This window comes from Carcharodon carcharias, chromosome 22, assembly GCF_017639515.1.
Source record: "Carcharodon carcharias isolate sCarCar2 chromosome 22, sCarCar2.pri, whole genome shotgun sequence".
Taxonomy (NCBI): domain Eukaryota; kingdom Metazoa; phylum Chordata; class Chondrichthyes; order Lamniformes; family Lamnidae; genus Carcharodon; species Carcharodon carcharias.
In genome coordinates, this window is record NC_054488.1 from 21367239 (window position 1) to 21391848 (window position 24610).

Consider the following 24610-nt stretch of genomic DNA (forward strand, 5'->3'; position numbering starts at 1 on the left):
GAATTTTACCCCAAATAGTCAGAATGGGTCATCAGTGGTCCTTAGGCCATGGCAGCTAATAGCTGATGTTAGGGGCTCTGCAAAGTTTGACACGAAAAAGGAGGCCTGTAGTAGATAACCTTTCAACTTATAAGTATGGTGGAATTGCCTGCAATGAGGTTTCAATGTTCCTTTATGCTCTACACCGATTTTTGTTTTTAAAATGGCACAAAATACTTTCAAATATTACTTTGCACCTTTGTGCTGTGATAGAACAGCACAACCTCACACCCTCGTGTGAAAAAATTCTAAACTTTTACAAAACTTGTTTTCATCACTAATTATGGTATTTTGATGTGCAAGCAGAGATATAACTTTAAATAGGGCAGAAGTAGAGACCTCATTTCTTGACCATTGCTTTTTGTTGCGACCCTGCCAAAATACAAATATTCTTCAATTCCTTTTTGCACTTTCTACAAGACAGGGAGATCAGCTGCTTAGAGGGGAGCATAGTACATTGCAAAGATAACGTGACTCATCATGGAAAGGAAGGGTGAAGGCTGGCAATCATTACTGACCTCAGGGGCTGCCTATACCAGCCCTGACATCATGGGAATGTATGCAGATGTCAGACGCTGTGTTCTGATGGAGCAATAAACAGAAGAGGGGTGGGGGGAGCGCAGGATGAAGTTTATCCCAAGCTGCTCATGAAACTTCACATAACTAGCTTCAAAATGTCATCAACAGAAGCTGAAAACAGGCTAAACAGATGTTGCAGTGACACGAACCAAACAAACAGAAATGCTATGGCGCAGAAGGAGGCCATTCAGCCCATCGTGCCTGCACTGGCCAAAAAGAGAAAAAAGAAACCAGTTGCTCATTGCATTCCCACTTTCCAGCACCTGGTCTGTAGCCTTGCAGGTTACAGCCCTTCAGATGCAGATCCAGGTACCTTTTAAATGTGTTGAGCGTTTCAGCCTCAACCCCCAACTTCGGCAGTAAATTCCAGATGCCCACCACTCTCTGGTGAAAAAGTTTTTCCTCATGTTCTCATGTCTTATTAAAAAAACCTCTACCAACTAAAATTTTATTGCATAGTTTAAAAACAAATTACTATAAGACACTAATTTGCAGGAGACATCAGGGAGGCACTTCAGTCAGATTACACTTATGGGGCATACCTTAATCTGCCGGCTGGTGTACCAGCTAAGAGTTCTTTCTGCTGGGACTGACACCAGACCCTATATCTCAGCTGGCCAACCCTGCTCTGAGCAAAAGGCTTCAGTTTACACCATTGAGACAGTGCGGAGAGATGAAATGCTTCAGGAGGGTGCAAGCCTATTGGCGCCCACCACAAATACAGCATTCTGTTGCCAGAATTCAGTGATGCCCGGTCCAGTGCAGCAACCTCCCTAAAGCTGGCAGTGTTAGTCTCAAGTGGGTTACTGGTAATGGCTGTACGACTCGCCACCTTTTCGAATAGGCAATATCTGTCAACTTACCTCCTCTCCCTATCACCACCCCCATATCAAGGGGTAAGTAGGGGCTTTCCATGAGGGTAATTGCATGTTTCAACTTCCTATCATTCTGCAGTGGTCCATGGAGGCATCTACACACTGCATTAAGGACCGGCAAGGACTTTAGGCTTCTTGCCTCAAGTTACAGGACACGGGTCTGAAGTACTGGAAGATTTTCTGAAGCACAAATTTGAACCCAAACAAAGCTTCTCACACATTTACAACATCTCAACAACCCATTAGCACTCAGAGGCCACCTTTGACCAAAGCAAAACATTGCCAGTTCAGATGGCTGAAGCCACCACAAAATCTCATTGCATCTGTACAGCTGGATTTATGGATTTAAAAGGTAGGCTTTGGTCATGTTAAACCGTTAAGAATTTTGCCTGATGCCAGCAGATTTTACAAGGACAATGCGTTAGGGACATTACAGCACAATCTCTCCCTTATAGGAACTGGCTGGGAATACCTTTAGTCAATCTCTGGGTACAATTTGCGAGTGGGTGTCACTCATTCTTTCGTTATTTGTCTGGTTGACATTGCCTCAGCATTGAAACTTATAATAAATTCTCCAATGATGTTTTGCTAGTTCTAAATAAGCCTGATTTTAGGGTCAGACTTGATTAAAACCCTATAGTTACCCCATTCCCTGAAAGATGAATTAGTTAATATGAATTGTAAACGCTAAATACTGATGTTTCTATGCCATTCTGCTGCATTGCACACAATGGCTTCCTGGTTGGGACATATCTCTAATGGGAGATTACATCAAGGGAGCACTTTGCTTCAGTCTCCTGTGTCATGTACAGTCAAATAAACTGACATGGGAAAGAGGATAGGGTTGGACTTGCCTCTCACCACCCCAGGAAGGGGGCAGAAGGGGAAAAAGTTGGGTTTCAAAATTAATTGAAACACTTACAGTGGTGTGATGATAATGTGACAGAATGCCATACTCAGCATAAACTGGATCTGAATATAAAGCTTGATGAATTCTGAAAGGACTGTCACATAAAATAGATTCACGATTAAAGGAGGTCTGGCTTCTTGCCTGAAAGACAAACACCCAAATCATCAGTCATAGTGAAGTACGAGCATGATGATAGTCTTGGGATGAGTTGATGTGGTTTTTCAAAAGCAAACAATTGTCTATAATCACTGAATTAAAGTGGGTTGCAAGATATCTGATTTGGCACATGTGTGGGCTTGTGCGTGGATACCCACAGGCATGTATGTAATGCACAAGGTTAAACAAGCATTTGCTGAGCAGGCAGGCAATGTTCCCATCTCTTAACCTCTACTGCTTTCATCATCATACCCTTCCTTGCTGGATTCAAAACACAAACTTACTGGATTTCACTGACTAGAGTACATAGTGGGTAAAAGTAACATTTCACACACACCATGTGATCACTACGTCATTCGTACCAATTCCTGCATTTGTACTGCTTTTCACACTATATGCTGCTAAATCCTACCACATTTGAAATGAAGTCTATAACATAGTGTAATAAGGTATGTGGGCAATAGAGACAAAGGGCAAAATCGCCTCTTGGTGATGTTGCGGACCTCCCAAATGCAGAATTGTACACCTATTAACACATATTGCAGTGACGTCTCTTGCATGGTGCTCACTGTTTAAGTGCAGCTGTTGACATGATCCTCTCTGGAAATATAAAATTGTTTCAAGTTGTAACAAATAAATAGAGGCAAGTGGAAGCTGGAGAGAAGGACAATGATAGCAGGAAAATTTGATCATAATTACAACAGCCTTAACAGAAACCAGAGGACCTGAGCAGTTAGGAACTAAACAAGTACTTGAAGCCTTGTAAGTCTCTTTGACACAAGGTGCCCAATATTTCACAGTATTATCGATTTAATATTAAACGGCCCAGATGACTATTTCACATTAAACGTGATTTTTTTTATTGCATATCGCATATCTGAAACTGCAGGTTTTCAATTCTTTACCAATGTGGAGAGAATGTCTTCCATCACCTTCACTTTAAACTAGGAGTGTAACAAACTTGAATATGGGTCCATTGTAGACCCCCTCACTCATAGCCGTCCACAGCCGCTAAATGCAGAAGCTGTGATGACTCGTCTCATGTTTGTTACAGACTTTGAGCAGCTTATTTTACCCAGTGTCTTCAGTCCAGTGCACATTTTATTCTGGACGGTGTGGAAATGTAAAAACCTGCATTGGCTGAAGAGAGAGAGGAAAAACTTCAGCATTAATTCGATGTGGTGTTATGACATGGAGCTGCAATCCACTAGGGGGGAAAAAAGACTGGTGTGTAGATAGCATGGGAACACAAGGATATGGCCAGTGCTATGATCAATTAGATGCCACTGGCATGACAGTATCTATTGATCCAGTCCACTTGTGCAGTCAATTCTTTTCACAGGAGTGTTCCTATCACTGAACAATCACAGCTGGGAAAGCAGGCAAGCACCGATCTGAAACATTTACCCCACTCCCACCAATATACAGTAGAACTACTTCAGGTACAATTCACACTATTACTCCCTCTCCAATGAAATACAATCTGATATGCGCACACGTACCTTGCAACCCCTGTGAGATGGGTATTCACAGCTAGGCTTGACAAGGCAAATTCTGACCAGAATCCTGGAGTTAGTTACCTAAAGAGATCTTTCTTTTTAAAAAATATATAAAAAGCATCCCTAAGCAGCTGGTAAATAGGTCATGAGTGAAGTGGGGGGGTTAGGGGGTGGGGGTGGCACCTGTCTACTGCCCACTGCCTTGGCTGGCGTAGGAAATCCCCATGGCAGGAAGAAATTTGAAAATTGAAGCTGGAGGAAACTCCCTCTCTGTAAGACACTTCTATGGGTGAAACTCTCTTCATCACATGAGGTCATTACATTACAATGCTGTCAGGTGCATGGATTTGGGACTTCAAACCCACAATCAGTAAAGACAACCGATCCCCCTTGGTCAGCTTTCACAATCTGCTTGTGAAGTTACAACCCATATCATACTCTTCAATGAAGCAGCAGTTCCTCATCCTGTCACTGTGGTGTGACTCCTGGGCTATATAGCCCAATAGACATGCTTGGTGGAAAGAAGCTACAATGTTAAAATTATGCTCTCTCTCCAACGATTGGAGGTAGGTATTCAGACTTTACACCAGAGTACATCAATTTAATAAATCTTTTTTCCCTTTTGCTTGTGCTAACGTGCAGTTCCAGGTGCCACCTCCTAAAGCACAGCATTCTGTGTTTTTATGCTCCATGTATCTCTGTCCTAGGATATCTGGTAAAACCCCTCAGTTGACACCAGGCTGGCAGCTTCCAGTGAGGTTCTGAAGTCTCCATGCAGTAATAATCTGGTGCCCATGGTCCAGCTGACTTAATAACCTGACCTAATTGAAGTCAGTTGAGGAGCTTCCCTGTAGTTGTCGATGTAGCTCTCTAGCACCAGACCCAGCATCAGAACGGAGAATTCATTCCCAGCTTGGTTTCGAACTGTAGCTTTTGCCTCTTCTGGTAACGGTCTCGCACTCTAAAGAAACAGGAGGCAAAGGAATGGGTATATTTTCTCTCACAAAACATAAATTTGGTACTTTGGATTAATTCAAGAAACTGGATTTTAAATATGGAAATTAAAAAGACTGCATGAGATGTCTCTTAGTCTGATCTGTCCACTGCATTTATCAAATGCCACACCCCACATCCCCCAGATTGATTACTGAGGCATCTAATAACCTATGTGGGACACACAAATGTTTCTCAGTTTGTGGTGCTGCAAAGCAATTTAAAATTAGAGTTTCATGCAGATTTATTTGCCTGGTGTCAACTGCTCATAGCATGAGAAGATTACATCAAATTCTCAAGTTAAAATAGTTAAATAAAGAACTTGACTGAAGTTGCCCTAAATTGTCCAATGGTTTGACAATGCCTCAATTTTAAAATTCTCATCCTTGTGTTCACATTCTCTTGGGCCTCACACCACCGCATCCTTGTAACCTCCTCCAACTCTTACAGCCCTCTGAGATCTCTGTGCTCCCATGCACATCCCTCCACTTCCTATGTTTCACCACTTGTGGCCATGTCTTCAGCTGTCTAGTTCTGAATTCCCTTAAAACCTTTTTGCCTCTCCAACCCTCTCCTCCAATATGCTGCTTAAAACATACATGTTTGACGAGACCTTTGGACACTTTTAATATTTCCTTCTTTGGCTTGGTGCCTGATTATGTTCCTGTGAAGTGCCACAACCAGGGGAGATGGTGGTATAGTGGTAATACCATTGAACTATTTATCCAGAAGCTCAAGCTAATGCTCAGTAGACATAGATTCAAATCCCAACTTGGCAGCTGGTGGAATTTAAATTCAATTAATAAATCTGGAATTGAAAACTAGTCTCAGTAATGGTGAGCATGAAACTATCATCGATTGATATAAAACACACCTGATTCATTAACGTCCTGTCCTTCAGGGGATGTAATCTGCCATCCTTACCTGATATGGCCTACCTGTGATTCCAGACCCAAAGAAATGTGGTTATCTCTTAACTGCCCTCTGAAATGGCCTAGCAAGCCACTCAGTTCAAGAGCGATTAGAGATGGGCAACAAATGCTGGCCTTGCCAGCGAGACCCACATCTCATGAAAGAATAAAGAAAAAAACCTATGTTAGATGCGCTATATAAATGCAAGTTGCTGTTTGGATAACCATTAGAATTTACTTGCAGCATTCATCAGCCACTAGCCCTACACGCTTGCAAGAGATTTACTGATTGTCAGGTATATAACCATAATCACTTTAATGCAAATATTACTACTCATCTCAGGAGGGTAATCATCCTTCAATTTTTTGGGTAAATTCATAGCAAACTGGCTGCCACGTTTCCTATATTACAACTGTGACTATACTTCAAAAGTACCTGATTGGCTGTAAAGCACTTTGAGAAGCTGGGTAATCGTGACAAATGCAATTTACACATTTTTCTCTGACATAGGCATCTCTGCTTCAACAATACGCTCCTCACCGAGAAAATGCAAAGTAGAATTGCCAACTGGGAGATGATCTGACCTAATTCGTGGTCGGGCTTAATAAGAGAGTGTAAGAACTTAGAACATTGGTCCCCAGAATAGACTGTGTTCAGGTATTTGACTGGGAAGAGTTTGCGAATAAAGGTATTGCTGCATTATCCCTGCTGTACATAAATCCATGGTGAACATTTTAAATTCACTCTCAGGATATGGGTGTTCCTGGCAATGGTCAGCACTGTCGATCCCTAGTTTGATACAAGTAACTGGCTAGCTATTCCACTTCAGAGGGCAGTTAAGAGTCAACTACTGCAGTCACATATAGGTCAGACTGGGTAAGGACAGGTTTCTCTAAAGAATATTAATGAAATTAGTTGAATTTTTATGACAATTTCATGGTCATTTTTTTTTTACTGATTCCTGTCTTTTTAAAAACTGAATTAAAATTCTTACAACAATGTTTAGATCTGAACTCACGTTCTTTTTTATTCGTTTATGAGATGTGGGTGTCACTGGCTGGGCCAGCATTTAATGCCCATCCCTAATTGCCCTTGTTTAGAGGGCATTTGAGGGTCAACCACATTGCTGTGGGTCTGGAGTCATGTTGGCCAGACCAGGTAAAGACAGCAGATTTCCTTCCCTAAAGGACGTTAGTGAACCAGGTGGGTTTTTATGACGATCAGCAATGGTTTCATAGTCATCATTGGACTTTTAATTCCAAATTTTTATTGAATTCAAATTCTACCATATGTCGTGGTGGGATTCGAACCCAGGTCCCCAGAGCATTACCCTGGATCTCCAGATTACCAGTCCAGTGACAATGCCAACATCTGGATTCTGGGTTTTCTGGATTATTAGTCCAATAACATAACCAACTAAACTACTATGCCCATCACGTTTTGAATTGCTCACCTTCTGAGTCTTGGGTTCAGTTCATTCCTAAAAATATTTTTTGTTCAAGGGTATGTGCTAATCATACTAACACACCAGTTCGGAAGGGTTACTGAGCCAGTCTGAGAGATATAAATTAACCAATAGGAACTGTGCTGGGCTGTAGGATTGAATTTTGTCTTCGAATATCTCCTTTAACCTCTAAACCCTCTCTCAACAGTATCTAAAAAAAAACTCAAAATCAGGCAGGACAGAAAATGTTTCCAATCCCAAGAAACAAGTCAAAGTTATTTTAACTCCATATAATCACGTTACCAAATTGTGGAGAGGGATTATGAAAATTGCCTGCATAGAGTATAAAGGGCCCAAATTGCAGGATGCCACCAAGGTTCAAAGGATTGAGAATCTGAAGTAAATTCAGTGGCAATCAAATGGTGCCAAACTTGAATGAAGGGTCTACAGCCAAGCCATTAATCTCCATACAAGCATCAAGTGTACCTGCAGCATTTTCTTCCCTAATGAACTCCAAAAGGAATGGGGAACTGAGGGAGGTAAGGAACTAGGAAGGACCAAGGATGCAGAAGAATGGGTAGAAAGGAACAAATTCGAAAGAGAGAGAGAGAGAGAGAGAGAGAGGGGGGAAGCGACTTACAATAAAAAGGCCAGTGAGGCCCCCAATATGTTCTGCAATGCTCTGTAGAAATGGGTCTAATACACAGCAGCACCTTGTGGGATGCCAAAGAGGTGGGTGAGAGATTAACCCAGGGCACTGCAGCTTCCTGTGGGATACGAAAGGGGTAGGAGTAAAGTAACCCAGGACTCTGCAATATCTGATTGCTGACCCAGAGGACCCAAGAAGATCTGCAACATAATGAATTAATTCTGCAAATAGTCTCAACTTCACAAAAGTAATGATTTTTATAGATGTATTATAACATTTCAACAGGAGAGGTTAAGCCCTTTTTAAAAAATAAAACTATGAATGAAACTTTCTCACATAGAGACATTGTATCTTCAAGACAAACTCTTTCACCACAGGTGCTGAGGAAATCCCCAACTTCTTGTGGGAATGACATTGGTTATAAACTGACAATGGACATCGGAGGCAGCAGCCTCTTAACTCCTTGTAAGCAGTGCACTTACCTAATTTCATGTAGCTTGACCACTTCATTAATTAACATCACTAGAATGACAGACAGGAAACCAAGGAGCCAGGAGATCAGCGGGATATCCTGCACATCAAAGGTTAATGGGGTATCCATATTCTTCCAGAGTTTTAAATCCACCATCACCAATATGATTTGGCCCACTATCCTGGAGATTATAAGCAATAAAGGAAACTAATTCAATCAGAGGCTAAGAGTCAGCCTCACAAGTCCATCAGCCCTTTGGCAGTCAATAGCAAGACAATTTCTCCATCATTTGTACTTACACAGAATTTCACAGTCCAGAAACAGACAACTTGCATACTTCATCTAACCTTAATAACATGGCCTTTTATTCCTTTCTGACTCATGTCAATATCTAGCTTCCTTTAAATGCATCTAAGCTAGTCTCAACTATTCCATATAGCAGCACATCCAACATTCTAACCATGCTGGGTAAAGAAGTTTCTCCTGAATGCCTAATAGAGCTTCTGAGTGGCTGAGTTTTAGACTCCTCTTACCTTCTCAAATTCCTTCATAATGTTAAAAACCTTTATCAATGGTCCTTCAATATTTTTCTCCCCTGAATTTTTCTCCTCTCAGGACATTAACTCCTGCCAGCTGCCATTCTACAGGCACAGTGACTATTTGTTATGCATGGGATAACAGTTTGAGAGAGCATACCATTAACACTGAGGGTGGAAGCAAATTAGTGTCTAAGTTTGATCTTGCCAATATACCACATTTTAAGGGCATTACAGGATCATCAATAATCGTGGAATCCCAAAGTGATTTTCATCACCCTTACTAACCTACGAGGGATCAATTGTAGCTCCTACAACCTACCTATCCTACAATCTATCTTTGGGTAAGATCAGTTAATTAAACCTGGACCTTTCTAGTTACATACCACTCAAAGCCACACTGCACAGCCATTGGAAAAGCTTGTGAATATATTTGGCAAGTTTATTTTAATAAGAAACTCTACTTTTTCCCATTACTACACTGTTGGTGTTGAAGCCCAGACAGTCTCATGCCATATGTTGTGGGTCTGTTTTTCCAGTGGTCATTAAGAAACGTAATGCTACTTAGAACACGGCAAAGATTAGGCTGACCAAAAGAAAGACTTGGACAGTTTTAAATTATATCTCACTCCTCATTACCCTCATATGTTTTGAAATCTCCTGAATATTATGTTCAAGGTTTTCAACTTGTATCATATGGTATTTTATAGAAACAAAAGGGAGATAAACTTAGGACTTTACCTTCTAATAGGTTCTTATCCCAGTACAGCAAACAGTTAATATAAATTAGACTTGTTACCTATTAATGAAAGCTGTTAAGAATACATTTTGATATATTCACAGGCTTAAGTGTAGAGTTGTACAGCTGTAATAGCACAGTAATGGGCAAAATGGAGGCAAGCCACACCTTGTTCTATATGTCAACTGGGAGTGCTGGAGGGCACATAGAAGGGGGGGGGGGTGCCATTTTCACTCTGCATTAACCATTAACTACAGCTACACCTTACCTAGGGTGTGTTCAGGCTTTAAGTTCACTTATCTGATGATACTTACACAACAGGGAGAGTGAAGCACCACCATAAGTTGCTGAAGGGGCTTTTCCTCCACAGTGTTTTGGACCGATGAACATGGCTGATGGAGATGCATACTGCAACCAAGAGACAGTAAATTGGCAACTAACATGTCTACTTCATGCATTATCAATACAAAGTAGATTGTTTCTATACTTGTAGCTTAGGCAAAAGTAGAAAGATCTCAACTCTAAAACAGAATCGTTGTACTTTTGCACATTAGTGCTGATCCAGAACACTCCTAAATACTATAAAGGTCAAGCAAATTGATTCATGGCCGTGTATGTTGTATGGCTGAAACCTAGATTGTTTGATTTTTACAGCTCCCCCAGAAACCACTAGGTGGAGCAGCCAGCAACAGAAGCAGAAGGGCAGGTAGAGATGATTGAGGTTGTCATGTTTCCTCTGCCACTATCCAACTCTCTGATGAGGACTTGGGTTCAAGACAAAAGTGCTCCAACATCAGAGAGTGCTCTACACTGAATGCTACACTAACATTCTATATTGAGGAACGCCTTCAATGGCAAAAGAACAATCTCTCTCACACCTGTAAAGAGCTTGGTTTGACCATCAGCATCAGGGAAGTGAATGTCAAAACTGATGGATAGCCAAATAGCGATGCGAAGCTGGAAATTATTGATAGCTTCACATACCTAGGCTCTATAACCCACTCACTTGATGCTGAAATCAACACATGCATTCCAAATCTGCAGCTGCTATATCAAGCTGAGTAAGTGTGTGAAACATCAACCAGGCTGAGAACACCAAACTGCAAGTCTACCTAGACTGTTCTCAGCACACTCCTCTACAATGGAGAGGCCTGGACAACATATGCTAGGTAGGAGAAAAGGCTGAACAGTTTCCACTCTCACTGTCTCAGATGTATCTTCGGCATTTCTTGGGAGGATAGGGTCACCAACTCAGAGGTCCTGGAGTGTGCTAATTCTATCAGCATACACTCATTACTAAGTGAACAACGTCTGACTGGCTTAGCCATGTTCATCGGATGGATGACGACTGGAAAGCCAAAGACCTTCTGTATGGTGAGCTGGTAACTGGGCATGACCTCCTGGGTGTCCATACCTCTGCTACAATGGCACCTGCAAGCGAGATATGAAGATGGCAGATATTGACACGGACAACTGGGAGACAGTTGCTGATGGCTGTGACCCCGGGAGGCTGACTGTTTGTTAGGGTATTGGAAGAGTTGAGCAGAAACGAAACACTCAGCTGGCCAAGAAGAGGACCTATAGAAAACGGAGGCCAGCGAATCATGCACCTTCTCAGCCCACAACCTTCCTCTGCAGCAAGTGTGGCAGAGACTGCCATGCCAGAGTGGGGTCCCTGAGCCACACTAGGCAATGCTCAACACAGTTGACCAACACGTTGCAAACCATCATCTCAAGAGATGGAAGGCTGCCAAGTTACTATCCAAGCTGTGGCCATGTAGTTCAGCTGCCTGGTGCTTAGAGGGTGGCATACAGCACACAAACAGAACTCAGTGGTGAAAGTTCAACAATGATGATGATCCAGGAACCTACAGAAATAACTCATGAATGACAACTGCTAATGAGTTATGGAACAACTCAACTCTACTGCTTGCTTGTCATATAATAATAGGCACAATTGCTACAGTTGGTGACAAGGTATATTTTGCAGGTGAGGTCCATGTAGTGCAGTACACAGCAAGTGGTTAGGATCTGGAATGCACTGTCTGAGAGTGCCATCAAGGTTTTCAAAAAGAAATTGGGTATGCACCTGAAGAGAAAAATTTGCAGGGCTACAGAGAGAGGGCAGAGGAATGGACCCAGGTGAATTGCTCTGGCAGAGAGCTGGCATGGACACAATGGGCCAAATGGTTTCTTTCTATGGGCCAACCGATCAGTGATTCTAGGTTGATGCGTTCAACTGCTCAGGTGGCAGACTCTCAAGACTCAAAAGTGGCAGGACAGCACCAACAGCAGTCTCAAGAGCAAATTGGGGCCTGGCCAAAAGATGTGTGGACACCAGAATCACAGTGCAGGAGAGGCCCTTCGGCCCATCGAGTCTGCACCGACATGTGAAAAACACCAGCAAAAGAAGACAAGGAAATGGAAACAGAAAAAGTACATCTTAGAAAAAAAATTTTCAAAGCCAGCCTTAGCCGTGATGGATACTTTAAAATAGCACAGAGGAATTTGCATGTTTCCTAGGGTGTTAGTGTGTGTATGGAGGAAAATGAAAACCAATAACATTGTCCTAGTGTTAGGATAATTCCAGAAGAACTAAGGTGCTTGCAGTGCTGTAGGCTTATAGCTTTACAAGATAATAAGTGCATGGGTAAATGTTCATTATCGATTATTCTAATGCCCAAATAAACAAGTAGTTTTCACAACTTGTTGAAACTTCCTGTATATGAAGTTTGTATCATCGTGGTTGGGAGGCAGGCCAGAAACTATTAGCACAGTAAAGGTGGATTGTTAACTGGTTCCTATATACACAGGGAGGTATCAAGCCTAATGATTAAATTCGTCAGTCTCTTCAAGAATGGAAAATTGCACAACTCTCTCTTAACTTATGCAAAGCACCTTTTTAATAAGGAAGATAAACACCAATTGTTTGTGACTGATCTCCCCACAAATCACCCATTTCCTTTTGCAAACTGCTTGCAATCGGATATCGCATTCCGGCTAGAGAGAAAGGGCTGTTTTCAATTGTCCCCGACATTGCTGAACCGCCCTCAGAGTCTATAATTTCTGAGCCTCAGAAGCCAGAACTTGAGTTAGAATCCACATAGCAAAAATTTTACTGCCATGCTGCCCTCCAACTGCAGAAATGACAGCAAATGCACTTAGCATGAGCTCAACATTTGGAAGCTACATTCAGGACAACCAACACCAAATGAATGAACTTTTGATTCAAGGTAACAAAACAAAGGGTGCATACACCATCTCTCACTGTGCACTGTCCTGGTTGGACTGGTAAATATGCCTCAATTACGTGCTACCGTCTTATCTGCTCAGGATGATTACATAGATGTAATCTGGTGGCAAATGCCACCCACAGACAGCAGCACTTTTGTCTAAACAAAAGCACTAAGAAATAAAACGTGTTATAATTTGAGTGATTGAGCATGCTATGGTACAATCTGTAAATTGGTCTTTTTTATCCCGCACTCTATTCATAGAAACTTTGATCCAAGTACAGCATCTCTGGGCAAACCAATTGAATTTAGTTGGATTTGAGTTAATCTATGTAAATCGAGATGTCAGTTCACCACTAAGCCACCCTTCCCTGCTGAACAGGAATGATTTGTGCAATCAATGTTCTGGCTACTACTTGAAAGATTTAATTTGAATGTTTTGGCAGAGAACCTGCACAAAACATTGCAACAGCCTTTCCTTTCATAATTCAAACCATTTACAAAATCATATTCCTCTTTCACCCTCATCTCCAGCTACATCTCCCTAAATCACTTGGATAATAGAGTGTCGGAGAAGAATTGTCTGGTGGTTTTTGGTCCTGGGGTGCTTCATTGCTTTTGCTTAGCCCAGGGGTTAACATGGCTGGGGAGGGGAGGGGAACTCTGTAGTGGTGACACTACAGCCATTATGAGGTCTGAAGCAATATTAATGGAGCAGCTGGTCTTTTCCTGCTGGCCAATCTTATATGTTCTGATATATTATTGGGTTTCTTTTCTTTCCAACCTGCAACTGCTCACATTATTAACACATGACAAGGAGAGCAACTGACAATGAGCCTGCATGGTGTCATGGCACTGGATGGAAATGCACGATGTAACTCTAATATCTCACATAACCAAACTAAAATATTGGCTGTTAAACATGTAGATGTCAAGAAATCTAAAAACAGGTGCATTTGGATCTAGTCAACAAAAGTGGATTTTGTGACACTTTACCCACTTACATGAGGCAGGAGCTTCAACTGCAAAGTTTTTCAATGGACTGACACAGTCTTTCAATGAGTGAGACCAGAAGCCTTACAATTTAAATCAAATCAATTTTTCCCACAGTGAACTGTGAATTCTGGGTTTGCAGACACCTCTAACATGCAAATTGAAACTAATTTACAGACTAATGCTTGATATTTTTAGTTACCCAATAAACCCAGCAGTGCTATTTTATAGGTAATAAGCTGCTCAAGTACAGATCTAGACAACATCTGGTGAATGGCAAAGCAACACCTCCTTACAATAACATTAACTCCAGCCAGTTATCAATTCTAGAGAGAAATTAGATTCTTCCTGAGATATTAGGATAGAACAGTGTTATGGACTGATTTGAGAAACTGGGCTTTTGCTCTTCCAGATAACATTTGGTTTCTCTTACCTGTGTGTAGAACAATGAAACAGGCCATCACCTTCTGAGCCAGCAATAAGCCATTGGAATACTTGTCAAACCACATGGGGGCTCCCTCTGCAGAGCTAAAATAAAACCATAGCATCAACATATGGCTACATAGACTTTCAATGATGTCAAGGCCCCCTCAATGTGCAGGGAGAGCATGCAACAGCAGTTCAAGGGAGCTGTCCCTCCTTGTTAACAGATGCCTGGTTTACAATGGTAACTGCCCACAGTGGCAGCCTTGAGACTGGCAACCTTAGATGTCAGAACTTAAACCATGAGAGAACCCCTAACCTCACCACTGGATGGGTTAAAGCATCTCATATATTCTTGCAATGCTGTTTACATCAACATGGCATGTTTTAGTCATCACACACACTACTATACGTGATCACACTGCTCTATTCTTCCTCTTCACCTGAGGGTGGCGAACTATGCTGATGTGCAATTCCTCCGGGACACCTTCAGTACCTTGCTCTAGTGGTTATTCTGAGAGAGATCAGGATATACCTGATGATGGAGGGTGCAATATCACACCAGGTGCTTTCAGGTTGGAGCCATCAGGAATGGCAACACTGACTTTTAACCCTTTCTTAGCTGAGGGATGTTGACGCCATCTGTAGCAATGACCTTGATTATAATCAGCACAGACTCAAAATCTTTGCACTCAGTATGGTTCAGTGTTACAGTATGTGAATTTGGGGGCCTAGCTATACAGTGAAATTTGATCAGAATTTTTACATTGACAGTGACTCTGGGGTTAATATCCAGAATGTGTGTTTGCTGATGGACCCAATGCTGGTAACTGAGTGTAGCCTAATGACGTTAGAACCTAATGTGGTCAATCTCCAGCCTATTAGTGAATAAACCACTTGCATAGCAACTGGACATGTGTACATACTGATACCAAGAAAATTGTGCAGTGTTTTACTATGCAAATATGTCTTGTGTGTTAAATTCTTAAATCAGCACCTTAACTGCTAGTGAAAGACCTGTAGCCACTTGTATTTAATCCTATTGTTGCACAGCTCAAAACACTCTCTCCAGATGGAGCCCACATTTTGGAAGGACAGGATCTAGAATTGTACTTTGGAGGGGCAGGATTCTCACACTTCATACATCCCACTTTGTTTTACTGAAATCAATTTGATACTGGTAAATATATTTTGCAAGCCAGCCTCCAAATATTTAAGAGTTAGTAAATATTAAAGCCACTTTTTACATTCAAAACTGTTGTGGAAGGTTATTTCCAAAGTCTAAGAGCACTTAAAACTCCGCACAGCTGATTTAACAGTGCCATCTATTGAACAACTGCACACTAAAACGCACAGGGCCAGATGCAGACACTGTACAGATGCTATAAGGTAAAGCGTTACCTAGAACACAACAGCTTGTTTTGCAATGTTGAACACAAGAGTTTAAAAAAATGTCAGGGGAAAAAAGGTACAACTTCAAGCTTTGTTTACATAGACTTAGATCAGATCAAAGATGAGGCATAACCCCACAGTGAGGCTGTATAAATTCATCTGAAAAATCTTAACATTTCCCATTCTATACTATAGTTAATGTAATTATCTATAGTCGGTATTTTTATGGTAAAACATTTTCTCCCCACATAGACTTAATGTGGGGATTATTGAGAAATTAACAGGCCATTATGTATGGCTTGTGGTTCGTCAATTAATTTAACACCTATTTAATAAACTTGGCATTTGATTACAGATTTGGGTGCATTTTAATCGAATTGCATCAATATCACTGAAAAAATAAGGCTTTAATTTCAAATGAGACAATACAGCTTCACTCTGAGCACACGGACCCATCTATTGTTCTGGTAGAATGAAGTGTGAAGAGGAATGACCATACAGCAGCATCACAGTCTCGATGAGAACACCAAAAGTATTGCATCCTCACTGTGGAATCCAGAGCCACACATGGAATTCCAGCCTGCTTGGGTTGGGTGGTGGGGGTGGTGGGGGGCACTATGTAGCCTTATCTTCAACTCATGCTCTCTGCAAGCATGGAATTGCCCAACAGTGGGTACAAATCTGAAAGATGTATTGATCAAGACTATGTTATAAAGCGCTGCTTGCAATCGTCATTTATGCCTTGGTCGTCAAAAGCAGGGAAAATGCAGTGTATCCTGGCTTTCACTGCATGTTATGCTCTTTATAAACTATTTTCACCCTGCCAGTTTATAGTATTGGAAGCACCCAACTGATTAATCATCAGCCTGTGCCCATCCATGTACGAACGAAGAGCACACAGTTTTCTGAGTTGCAATTTTTCAGAACGGACCTGCGTGGAAGCCTCAGTCAGCACTGACTCAATGGGTAACACTCTCCCTCTCAAGTCAGAAGGTTGTAGATTCAAGTTCCACTCCAGAGACTCAAGCACAAAACCCATTTAATACTGAGGAGTGCTGCAGATTTGGAGGTGCTACCTTTTGAATGAGACATTAATCCAAGGCCCTGCCTGTCCTCTCAGTTGAACTTAAAAGATCTCATGGCACTATTTGAAGTGAAGTAGTGGAATTCGCTCTGATGTTCTGGCCAATATTTATCCCTCAACCAACATTACTAAAACAAGCTGTGTTCACTATCTCATTACTGTTTGTGGGACCTTACTGTGCATAAATTAGATGCACTGTTTCCTACGTTACAACACTTCAAAGGTACTTAATTGACTGTAAAGCAACTTGGCACATCATGAAATCATGCAAGGTGCTAAAGACATACAAGAATTTCTTCCTTAATGCACAGCTGCTCCTAGAGTCAATGGCAAACAGACAATTTTAACAGATTGCTCCTCACCCTCACTCACCTGTTCATTATGGATGAGCAGTTGGCAATGCTTGAGGAATTGGATTTTTTACAAAACTCTTGCAGCATAAACCCAAAGCAAATGAGGTAGGCAAAAATCGTGATGCTGAACTTGATCAGGAAGCACACTAGAAAGTGTTGCTGAGTCTGCAAACAGACCAGACAGGTAATGTTACAATCATCCCAAGGATAAGTTGAAATTTATATATCTAGTATTAGGATCACCTATGTTTAATTTTTAACAAAAGAATGATTAAATGGTTTGTTGCTGTTTGACAGGTTACAAACGTTTATATGTATCCCATGTAGTGAGACATGTTAATTACATGCTGCAATGGCACATGAATAAAATCTTGAAGAATGGTAAATCTAATTTGTAAATCATTTGCCACAGTAACAACCTGCTTGACAATTTCCAGACAGTCTTCTGGCAGTTTTCCTTTTCCTAAATAAAAACTTTTGTTTGCCGTCCTTTGTTTCTATGTCTATGTGCAATGGCATGGCCATATGAACACAATGAAACAACAAACGGAGACAATCAGCAGGTCTGGCAGCATCGGCGGAGAAGAAAAGAGTTGACGTTTCGAGTCCTCATGACCCTTCGACATGTTCTGTCGAAGGGTCATGAGGACTCGAAACGTCAACTCTTTTCTTCTCCGCCGATGCTGCCAGACCTGCTGAGTTTTTCTAGGTAATCCTGTTTTTGTTTTGGATTTCCAGCATCCGCAGTTTTTTTGTTTTTATATAAGAGGAGACAATCAGACTCATTGTGCCCATCCTGCCAAACAAGGGTGTATGACTGTGTAGATCACAAACTCGCCCAATACCAATGTGGGTTCTGGAACAGGAAAGAATCCTATGGTCCATTTGGAATACGTGCTAGGTAATCTCTCTCAGACTCAATCAAGCAAGACTCCTGGTGTGAAGTAAATTGTTATAACAACAGCTAACTAGCACTAGCAACTTGCTCTCCCCAGTTGGAACTGTACTTTTCTTTCAGGAACTTAAATTTGATTTCACAGAAATTTAAGTGAATCCATGCCCACGGCAAGTTCCAGCCCTCTACTCCAGAGGGCGAGAAGTGATAAAATAAGCATTTCATGGCCTTCATTTTCTACAAATTGTTTGTGTCCCCTTATCTGATCATCCTTGGGCTTCTCAAAATACTTATTTAACCTAGTTAAATCCAATCATCATTTTAAAAGATCAATTGTACACCATACTAAGCCTATGTTTTTCTAAATAAATAGTAATTCAAAGATCCTATCACTGCAAGGGTAAGTACCCCTCTGGTTATCTCCCTCTGCAGGTTCTCCAGAGTCTCAATAATCACCATCAAGTGCAGGCAGCAAACCTGGACACTGGGCCTAATCCTGTCCTCATCCAATATCTAAATGTGAGCACAGTTAAGCAGTGGTTCACTGGATAGTAATTAGGAGTAGGAAGGCTGTTTTCCCCAAGATTAGGGAGGCTGGGTCCTCATGTAACACTTCCACCACTGCCCTAACCGAAATCAGGGAACCCTGCACTAACTGGGGATGGAATCTAGATCCTCCCCCATCTTAGCCCTATACTGTGGGAAAGGGGGTTGAATTTATGAAGCTTGCCATTAAGGGAGAGCACACAGTTGGTTGTGGCGCAGCACTGGTATGGCAGTGCAGTCTTAACAGTGGTTTTGTACCGCAGGACCAGGAGTGGGGGGAAGCAAAGAAACATGAGAAAATTAAAAGCACTAGGTTTCAGGCACATTTACCAAAGTGCGTTTTTAAAATTAAAATGGCAACATTCTAGTGGCCCCATTCCCTGAGAAAACAGCGGATGTTTGTAAAAGATGGAGTGAGACGCCGCAAAATGAGTGGATAGCAGAAAAACGTTTCACTGAATGGTTCAATTTCCCGAGAATCAATCAGAAAATTACAACATATTTTGTGCTGTACACACATTCTAAAGTGTGATGTGAACTTTACGCAAGATTCTGTAGAAAAGGCAAATTATCAGAGATTTACACTTAAAGCTGTTACAAATAATTATGTTCAATACCACATACAACCAACCACATAAAGCATTCCCTTATTTTTAATGGGGAAGATTACTAGATTGGTTTCCTAAAATAGGACCAGAGGTCTTCTATTGTTCAAAGAAGTCTCACCTTTTTTGGAATGAATACAAAGTTTTTTCCTGTTGCTACTGTCATCACAGAACTGTCTGGCGGCTTCCCCAGCAGAGCGGCACTAATGACAAAACAAAACTGACAATAAAAGCACAATTTGGAATGATAACTTTTTTGCTTGCTTATATTTTTTTAAACCTCCACTTCCTGAACACTACTGCTCACCCATGAGAGTTTCAGTAATTTTCTTAGCATGTAGCACATTTAGAATTTGAAACAATTTTTATCTCATCTGCCATTTTGTTCCGCATCACACGCCATTCACCAGTCGAGGTCATCAGAAGATCGATGTTCCCAAGCCACTCCAAAACGGTCAGCAGTAAGAGTGCAAAAAATGGACACTGCTCAATGTTTCTCTTGCTCTGTTTCCTTCCTCAATATAGCAAACTTCCTATGTAGAGCAGAGTGAGGAAAACAATCCACTTCAGATCACAGAATGATGCAATAGTACCAACTGGCACTGATTGCTAACTCCGACATCCATCATCTATTCATCAATTTACTGGTTCTGTGGAACTTTGTTTCTGAACATAGAAACAGCAGTAACTCAGCCATCCCTTAAAAGTCTGTTCCACCGTTCAAGTAGGACAAAGGGAACATAGGAAATAGAATTAGGCCATTCGGCCCCTTGAGCCTGCTCTGCCATTCAACTAGATCATGGCTGACCTTAATGTCATTTTCCCACACTATTCCCATAAACCTTGATGCTTTTAATATCTAAAAATCTGCCAACTTCTGTCTTAAACATACTCAGTGATTGAGACTCCACAGGCCTCTGGGGTAGAGAATTCCAAAGATTCACCATCCTCTGGAGTGAAGAAATTCTTCCTTATCTCAGTCCTGGTTGGCCTACCCTTTATTCTAAGACTGCCCTGGTTCTAGACCCCCCTCAGCCAGGGGAAACATCCTTCCTGTATCAAACCTGTCAGGCCCTGTAAGAATTCTGTACACTTAAATGAGATCACCTTTCATTCCTCTAAACTCCAGAGAATATAGGCCCAGTATCCTCAATGTCTCTTTGTAAGGCAATCTGCCATCCTAGGAAGCAGACTGGTGAACGTTCACTACACTCCCTCCATCTTTCCTTAGGTAAGGGGACCAAAACTGTACAGAGTCCTCCAGGTGCAGCCTCAACAAAGCTCTATACAATTGCAGCAAGGCTTCTTTAATTCTATACTAAAATCCTTAGACCTCTTTACTCCTGTACTGAAATCCTCTGGCTTATCTGCATCTCAATTCCATTTATCCACCTTGGTCATGATCCTTAACATCCCCACTTAATAAAAACCATTCTATCATTCTGAGTTTTGAAATTTTCAATTAACCACTGAACTCAAGAGCATTTTGGAGGAGATTCTCCAGATTTCCAATAACCTTTGTGCAAGGAAGTTATCCCCAGCGTCACCCAGTACAAAATGAAGACAGAAAATGCTGCAAACTCAGGTCTAGCAACATCCACGGAGAAAGAAACAGAGTTAACGTTTCCGGATCACATCCTACTCCTGCTCCTATTTCTTATGGCCTTAAGGCCAACAGTCCATTAACTTGTTGAATTATTTTTCAATTCTGTTTAGTTAGTTTTAGTGATTTCGGTACTGGAACCCCTAAATCTCTCAGGTCTTCCAGAGTTGCTAGCTTCTCTCCATTTAGAAAATCTTTTGATGCGCCTTTCTTTCGGTCCTGAACATTAAGTATCAAAGCTGTGACACGTGAGGAAACACAACACCCCAGTTACTGTCCTGCCAAGAGTGCCAAAAAACATACTTTGAGCTGGACGATAGCTAGAAGGTAGTTCAACAACACAATAGATAGAGATATTTGCAGAATTTTTCTGTAGGCCAACAGCCAGATTTAGTTTTGGGTTGTTCTGTAATTCAGATGGAAGGATGCCATCTGGTATCCTGCTGCCAGTGTCCTGCCACAGGCCTTGAGAAGCTTCTACGTCGTACAGCTTTCAGACTTACAGTCCACAGTCAGTAACATCAGTTCCAGAAGTTAGCCCACCCAGAATAGAATTATGGACACAATTTATTGAAACACTGAACATTAATCAGTTCTCTACAGGCCTGACATTAATGAGAGGTTTTCTTGCAGAGGTGAAATGATGATGGATTGTTTAAAAGCTGACAATATTTGGAACACACAAATTAACCACAAAAGACAAATTTTTGCATCAGAAAATATCATAACATGGGAACGAAGATGAGTTTTTGGTGAGTGTTGGGACGAGAAACCATTAACATCTGTCAGGGCACAGGCTGCCCTGCCTTGCTGGCCGGTAAAAATCCAGAGCACCTTAACCCTTTTGGGAGATATTAACCTGTCACAGAACAGTATTTAGTGAGGGACGGAAGAGACAGTAGCCAAAGTGCTGTCGTTAGCTTCATGTGCGGCTGGCTCAGTGAAGCCCGTCAGGGGCTGATGAGGCAGCTTAAGGTCGCTAGCTCCATGGGAGCAACAGTTGCTCAGTGCAGCAGAGAGCTGGGACTCAGGGAAGCCGGAGAGTTGGGGTCATGCTGGTGATAAGATGCTGGGATGCATTCTTGTGAATTCAGTATGATGCAGTCACAGGAGAAATTGAGCAACTGGGAAGCGAGCAGTCATTGGGGCAGTCTGAGTTAGAATGGTTGTTGAGGAAAGTCAGAAGCTAGGTCCTCGAAAGAGGGAAGTTGAAATCCTCTGAGAGGAAGACAGTTTTAAAGAATTTTGGTGACTCATGGTGATCACTGAGGTCTGGGTGATCTGCTGAGAACTTCATGAGACTAGTCTTGGCTTGTCTGCCATTTAAGGTGCAGTCTTGGTGTGTTCGACCTAATTCATGTTTACCTCATGTTAATTCTGTATGTTAGAGTATAAGATGGAAAGTATTGACTTATTGCTTTGTTGGCTTTTGTATGATAAAAATTCTTCTGTTTGTTTAACCATAATCTTGCACACTGGACACCTCCAAGGGGATCAACATATTTTCAATTGAAATTTGAGCAAAGTCAAAAATTGTTGTAGGGCAGAGGGGGAAAGTCCCCGCCATCAAATGGGGATTCCCATACCCTTGCAGCATCAATTCGGCCAGTTAGTAGCACTAAATGGCCAGTGTATCTGCCTTGCCAGATCCCATGGTTAATAAGTGTTCCTTCATGCAGGGTGAGCAGATGGGTGGTAGACATAGTTCAATATAGAGAAATGCAATAAATTCTGGGAAAACAGTGAAAGGAAATAAGGCAACAGCATGCTTTTGCCTTTATGAGTCACTTAAAGAATTTCAAATCAATATTCTTGTTAATTTTTATATGACGGGTTATGAATCTTTGGAATTCTGTACCTGCAGAGAGCTGTGAATGCTAGTTATTGAGTATATTTAAGACAGAGGTCAATCAATTTTTGGGTACTAATAAAATTAAGAACTATGGGAATAGTGCAGGAAGTTGCAGTTGAGGTTGAAGGCCAGCCATGGTTTTACTGAATGGTGGAAGAGGCTCAAGGGGCTGAATGGCCTCCTCCTCCTTCTTATGCTCTTATATTAAGTCACTGATATTCGCAAAGTGTTTGGTATTCTGATTCAGAATTTGTCAGTGAGGCCACATTTGCTAAAACCAGCCCTTTCCAAACTTCCAGGCCCACAAGGCAAGTGCAAAAAGGAGTCTGACTTCCAGGCTCAAGACAAATTAATTAAAGACGATAATATCATTTAACGGGAAATTGTGTTAAGTATTTGAAAGTAAAAATGCAAATTAATATAGGCTCAGAACAGGAAAATGGGTTTTAAGTGCTGCCTAGGATATATCCTCTATTTCTACATTCATAATTAATATGTGTATATAATACTTGCATTGCACCTTGTAACTCAAATCATGCAGTCTGAACCAGAGTTTGTAAGCTAACAGCTTGGAAATTAAACTTTTCCGCTCTAATATTAGAGGGTCAGGACTTCAGTTACATGGATATACTGGTGACGCTGGGATCGTGCTCTTTGAGCAGAGAAATTCCAGCTGAAATTTAACGGAGGCTTTCAAAATCATGAAGGGTTTTGCTAGAGTAAATAAGGAGAGACAGTTTCCAGTGGCAGGAGGGTCAGCAGTCAGAAGGCAGATTTAAGGTGATCAGAAAAAAGTGACAGCGACATGAGAATTGTTTTTAACGTAGTGAGTTATGATAGTCCAGTATGCACTAAAATGGTTATGGCATCAGGAACAATAACAACATTTTACATAAAATTGGGAAGGGGAAATATTTGTGGGCCTGCGGGGGAAACAGCAGGGGCAGGGCAAGATGGGGCAAATTGGATCGTTCCTACAAAGAGGCAGAATGGCCAAATGGCCTTTGCCTGTACTGTATCATCCTGACTCTATGATTGGAACAGAGTTTTTAATTTTCTTTCACCAGAATTTCTAATCTCTCATCACATTAACCTGCTCAGTTTATCCCCATCAGGAGCAGTCACTTAATCTGTAATTACAGTGAAAACTTGCAGTTTTGTTTTGATTGCTGGCAGATTGCACACTTACCTCAGTAAAGGGTAGCAGAAGCAGGACAACCAGAGAACATCAGTGGTGCCGAGTGGTGGAGGCAGCTGAACCAGACAGGCCAGAAACTGCTCAAACACAGAGAGCCCAGTATTAACAAGGGATCGCCTTGTCCTCCAACACCGCACTGGTAAGTAAACGTGACCGAAATGCTGTGCACAATTATGTCAGTGACATAACCCAGCAGACAATATTAGGCACGCAGTTAAAGCATTATGTTCCCAAATAGATGCCACAATTTCAATCCCGGTCCTCAATTTTACTCTCAGTATTCCTGGATAACTAGATCAGGAATCTTCTCAATGGTTCAATGATAAGCATGGTGGCACTGAATAATGGAGACCAAAAAGATTACTTAATACACAACAACTTGTGCTGTGTGCTAAGTTAGCCAAATTCAACTTGAGTAACCCCTGGGAACGTCCTAAGCTAAGGGCAATATTAAAAAAAACCATGGTTCCCACACCCGAGTGACTCTTGCTGGAACATACACATACATGGATATCTGGGGAGGGCTGGTTGTTAATCCCTTGGAGTCGAACATCTCATCAACATTTAACAGTCAAGGCTCATGTCAAAGATGGCTACGTGAGTTAGGTACAAGATAGGGGTTCTTGAACA

At 41.5% G+C, this 24610-nt stretch overlaps 1 protein-coding gene across 7 annotated transcripts in view; it reads right to left on the bottom strand.

Annotated features, from left to right (window-relative positions):
* Positions 1–2573: 2573 nt before the first annotated feature.
* Positions 2574–24610, bottom strand: part of tmem94 (transmembrane protein 94) — a 127849-nt gene continuing 105812 nt past the window's right edge. For 4 of the 7 annotated variants that reach the window (XM_041216789.1, XM_041216790.1, XM_041216791.1 and 1 more), the window contains 7 exons: positions 23972–24057; positions 19449–19530; positions 17301–17446; positions 14463–14557; positions 10118–10211; positions 8539–8709; positions 2574–5019 (listed from right to left, as the gene is read on the bottom strand). In XM_041216789.1, the coding sequence (XP_041072723.1) occupies positions 4947–5019; positions 8539–8709; positions 10118–10211; positions 14463–14557; positions 17301–17446; positions 19449–19530; positions 23972–24057 (747 nt within the window). In that variant the 3' untranslated portion in view covers positions 2574–4946. Of the gene's footprint in view, positions 5020–8538; positions 8710–10117; positions 10212–14462; positions 14558–17300; positions 17447–19448; positions 19531–23971; positions 24058–24610 lie in introns of those variants that run through there. The other 3 variants (XM_041216794.1, XM_041216793.1, XR_005946578.1) reach the window with 2 other exon arrangements.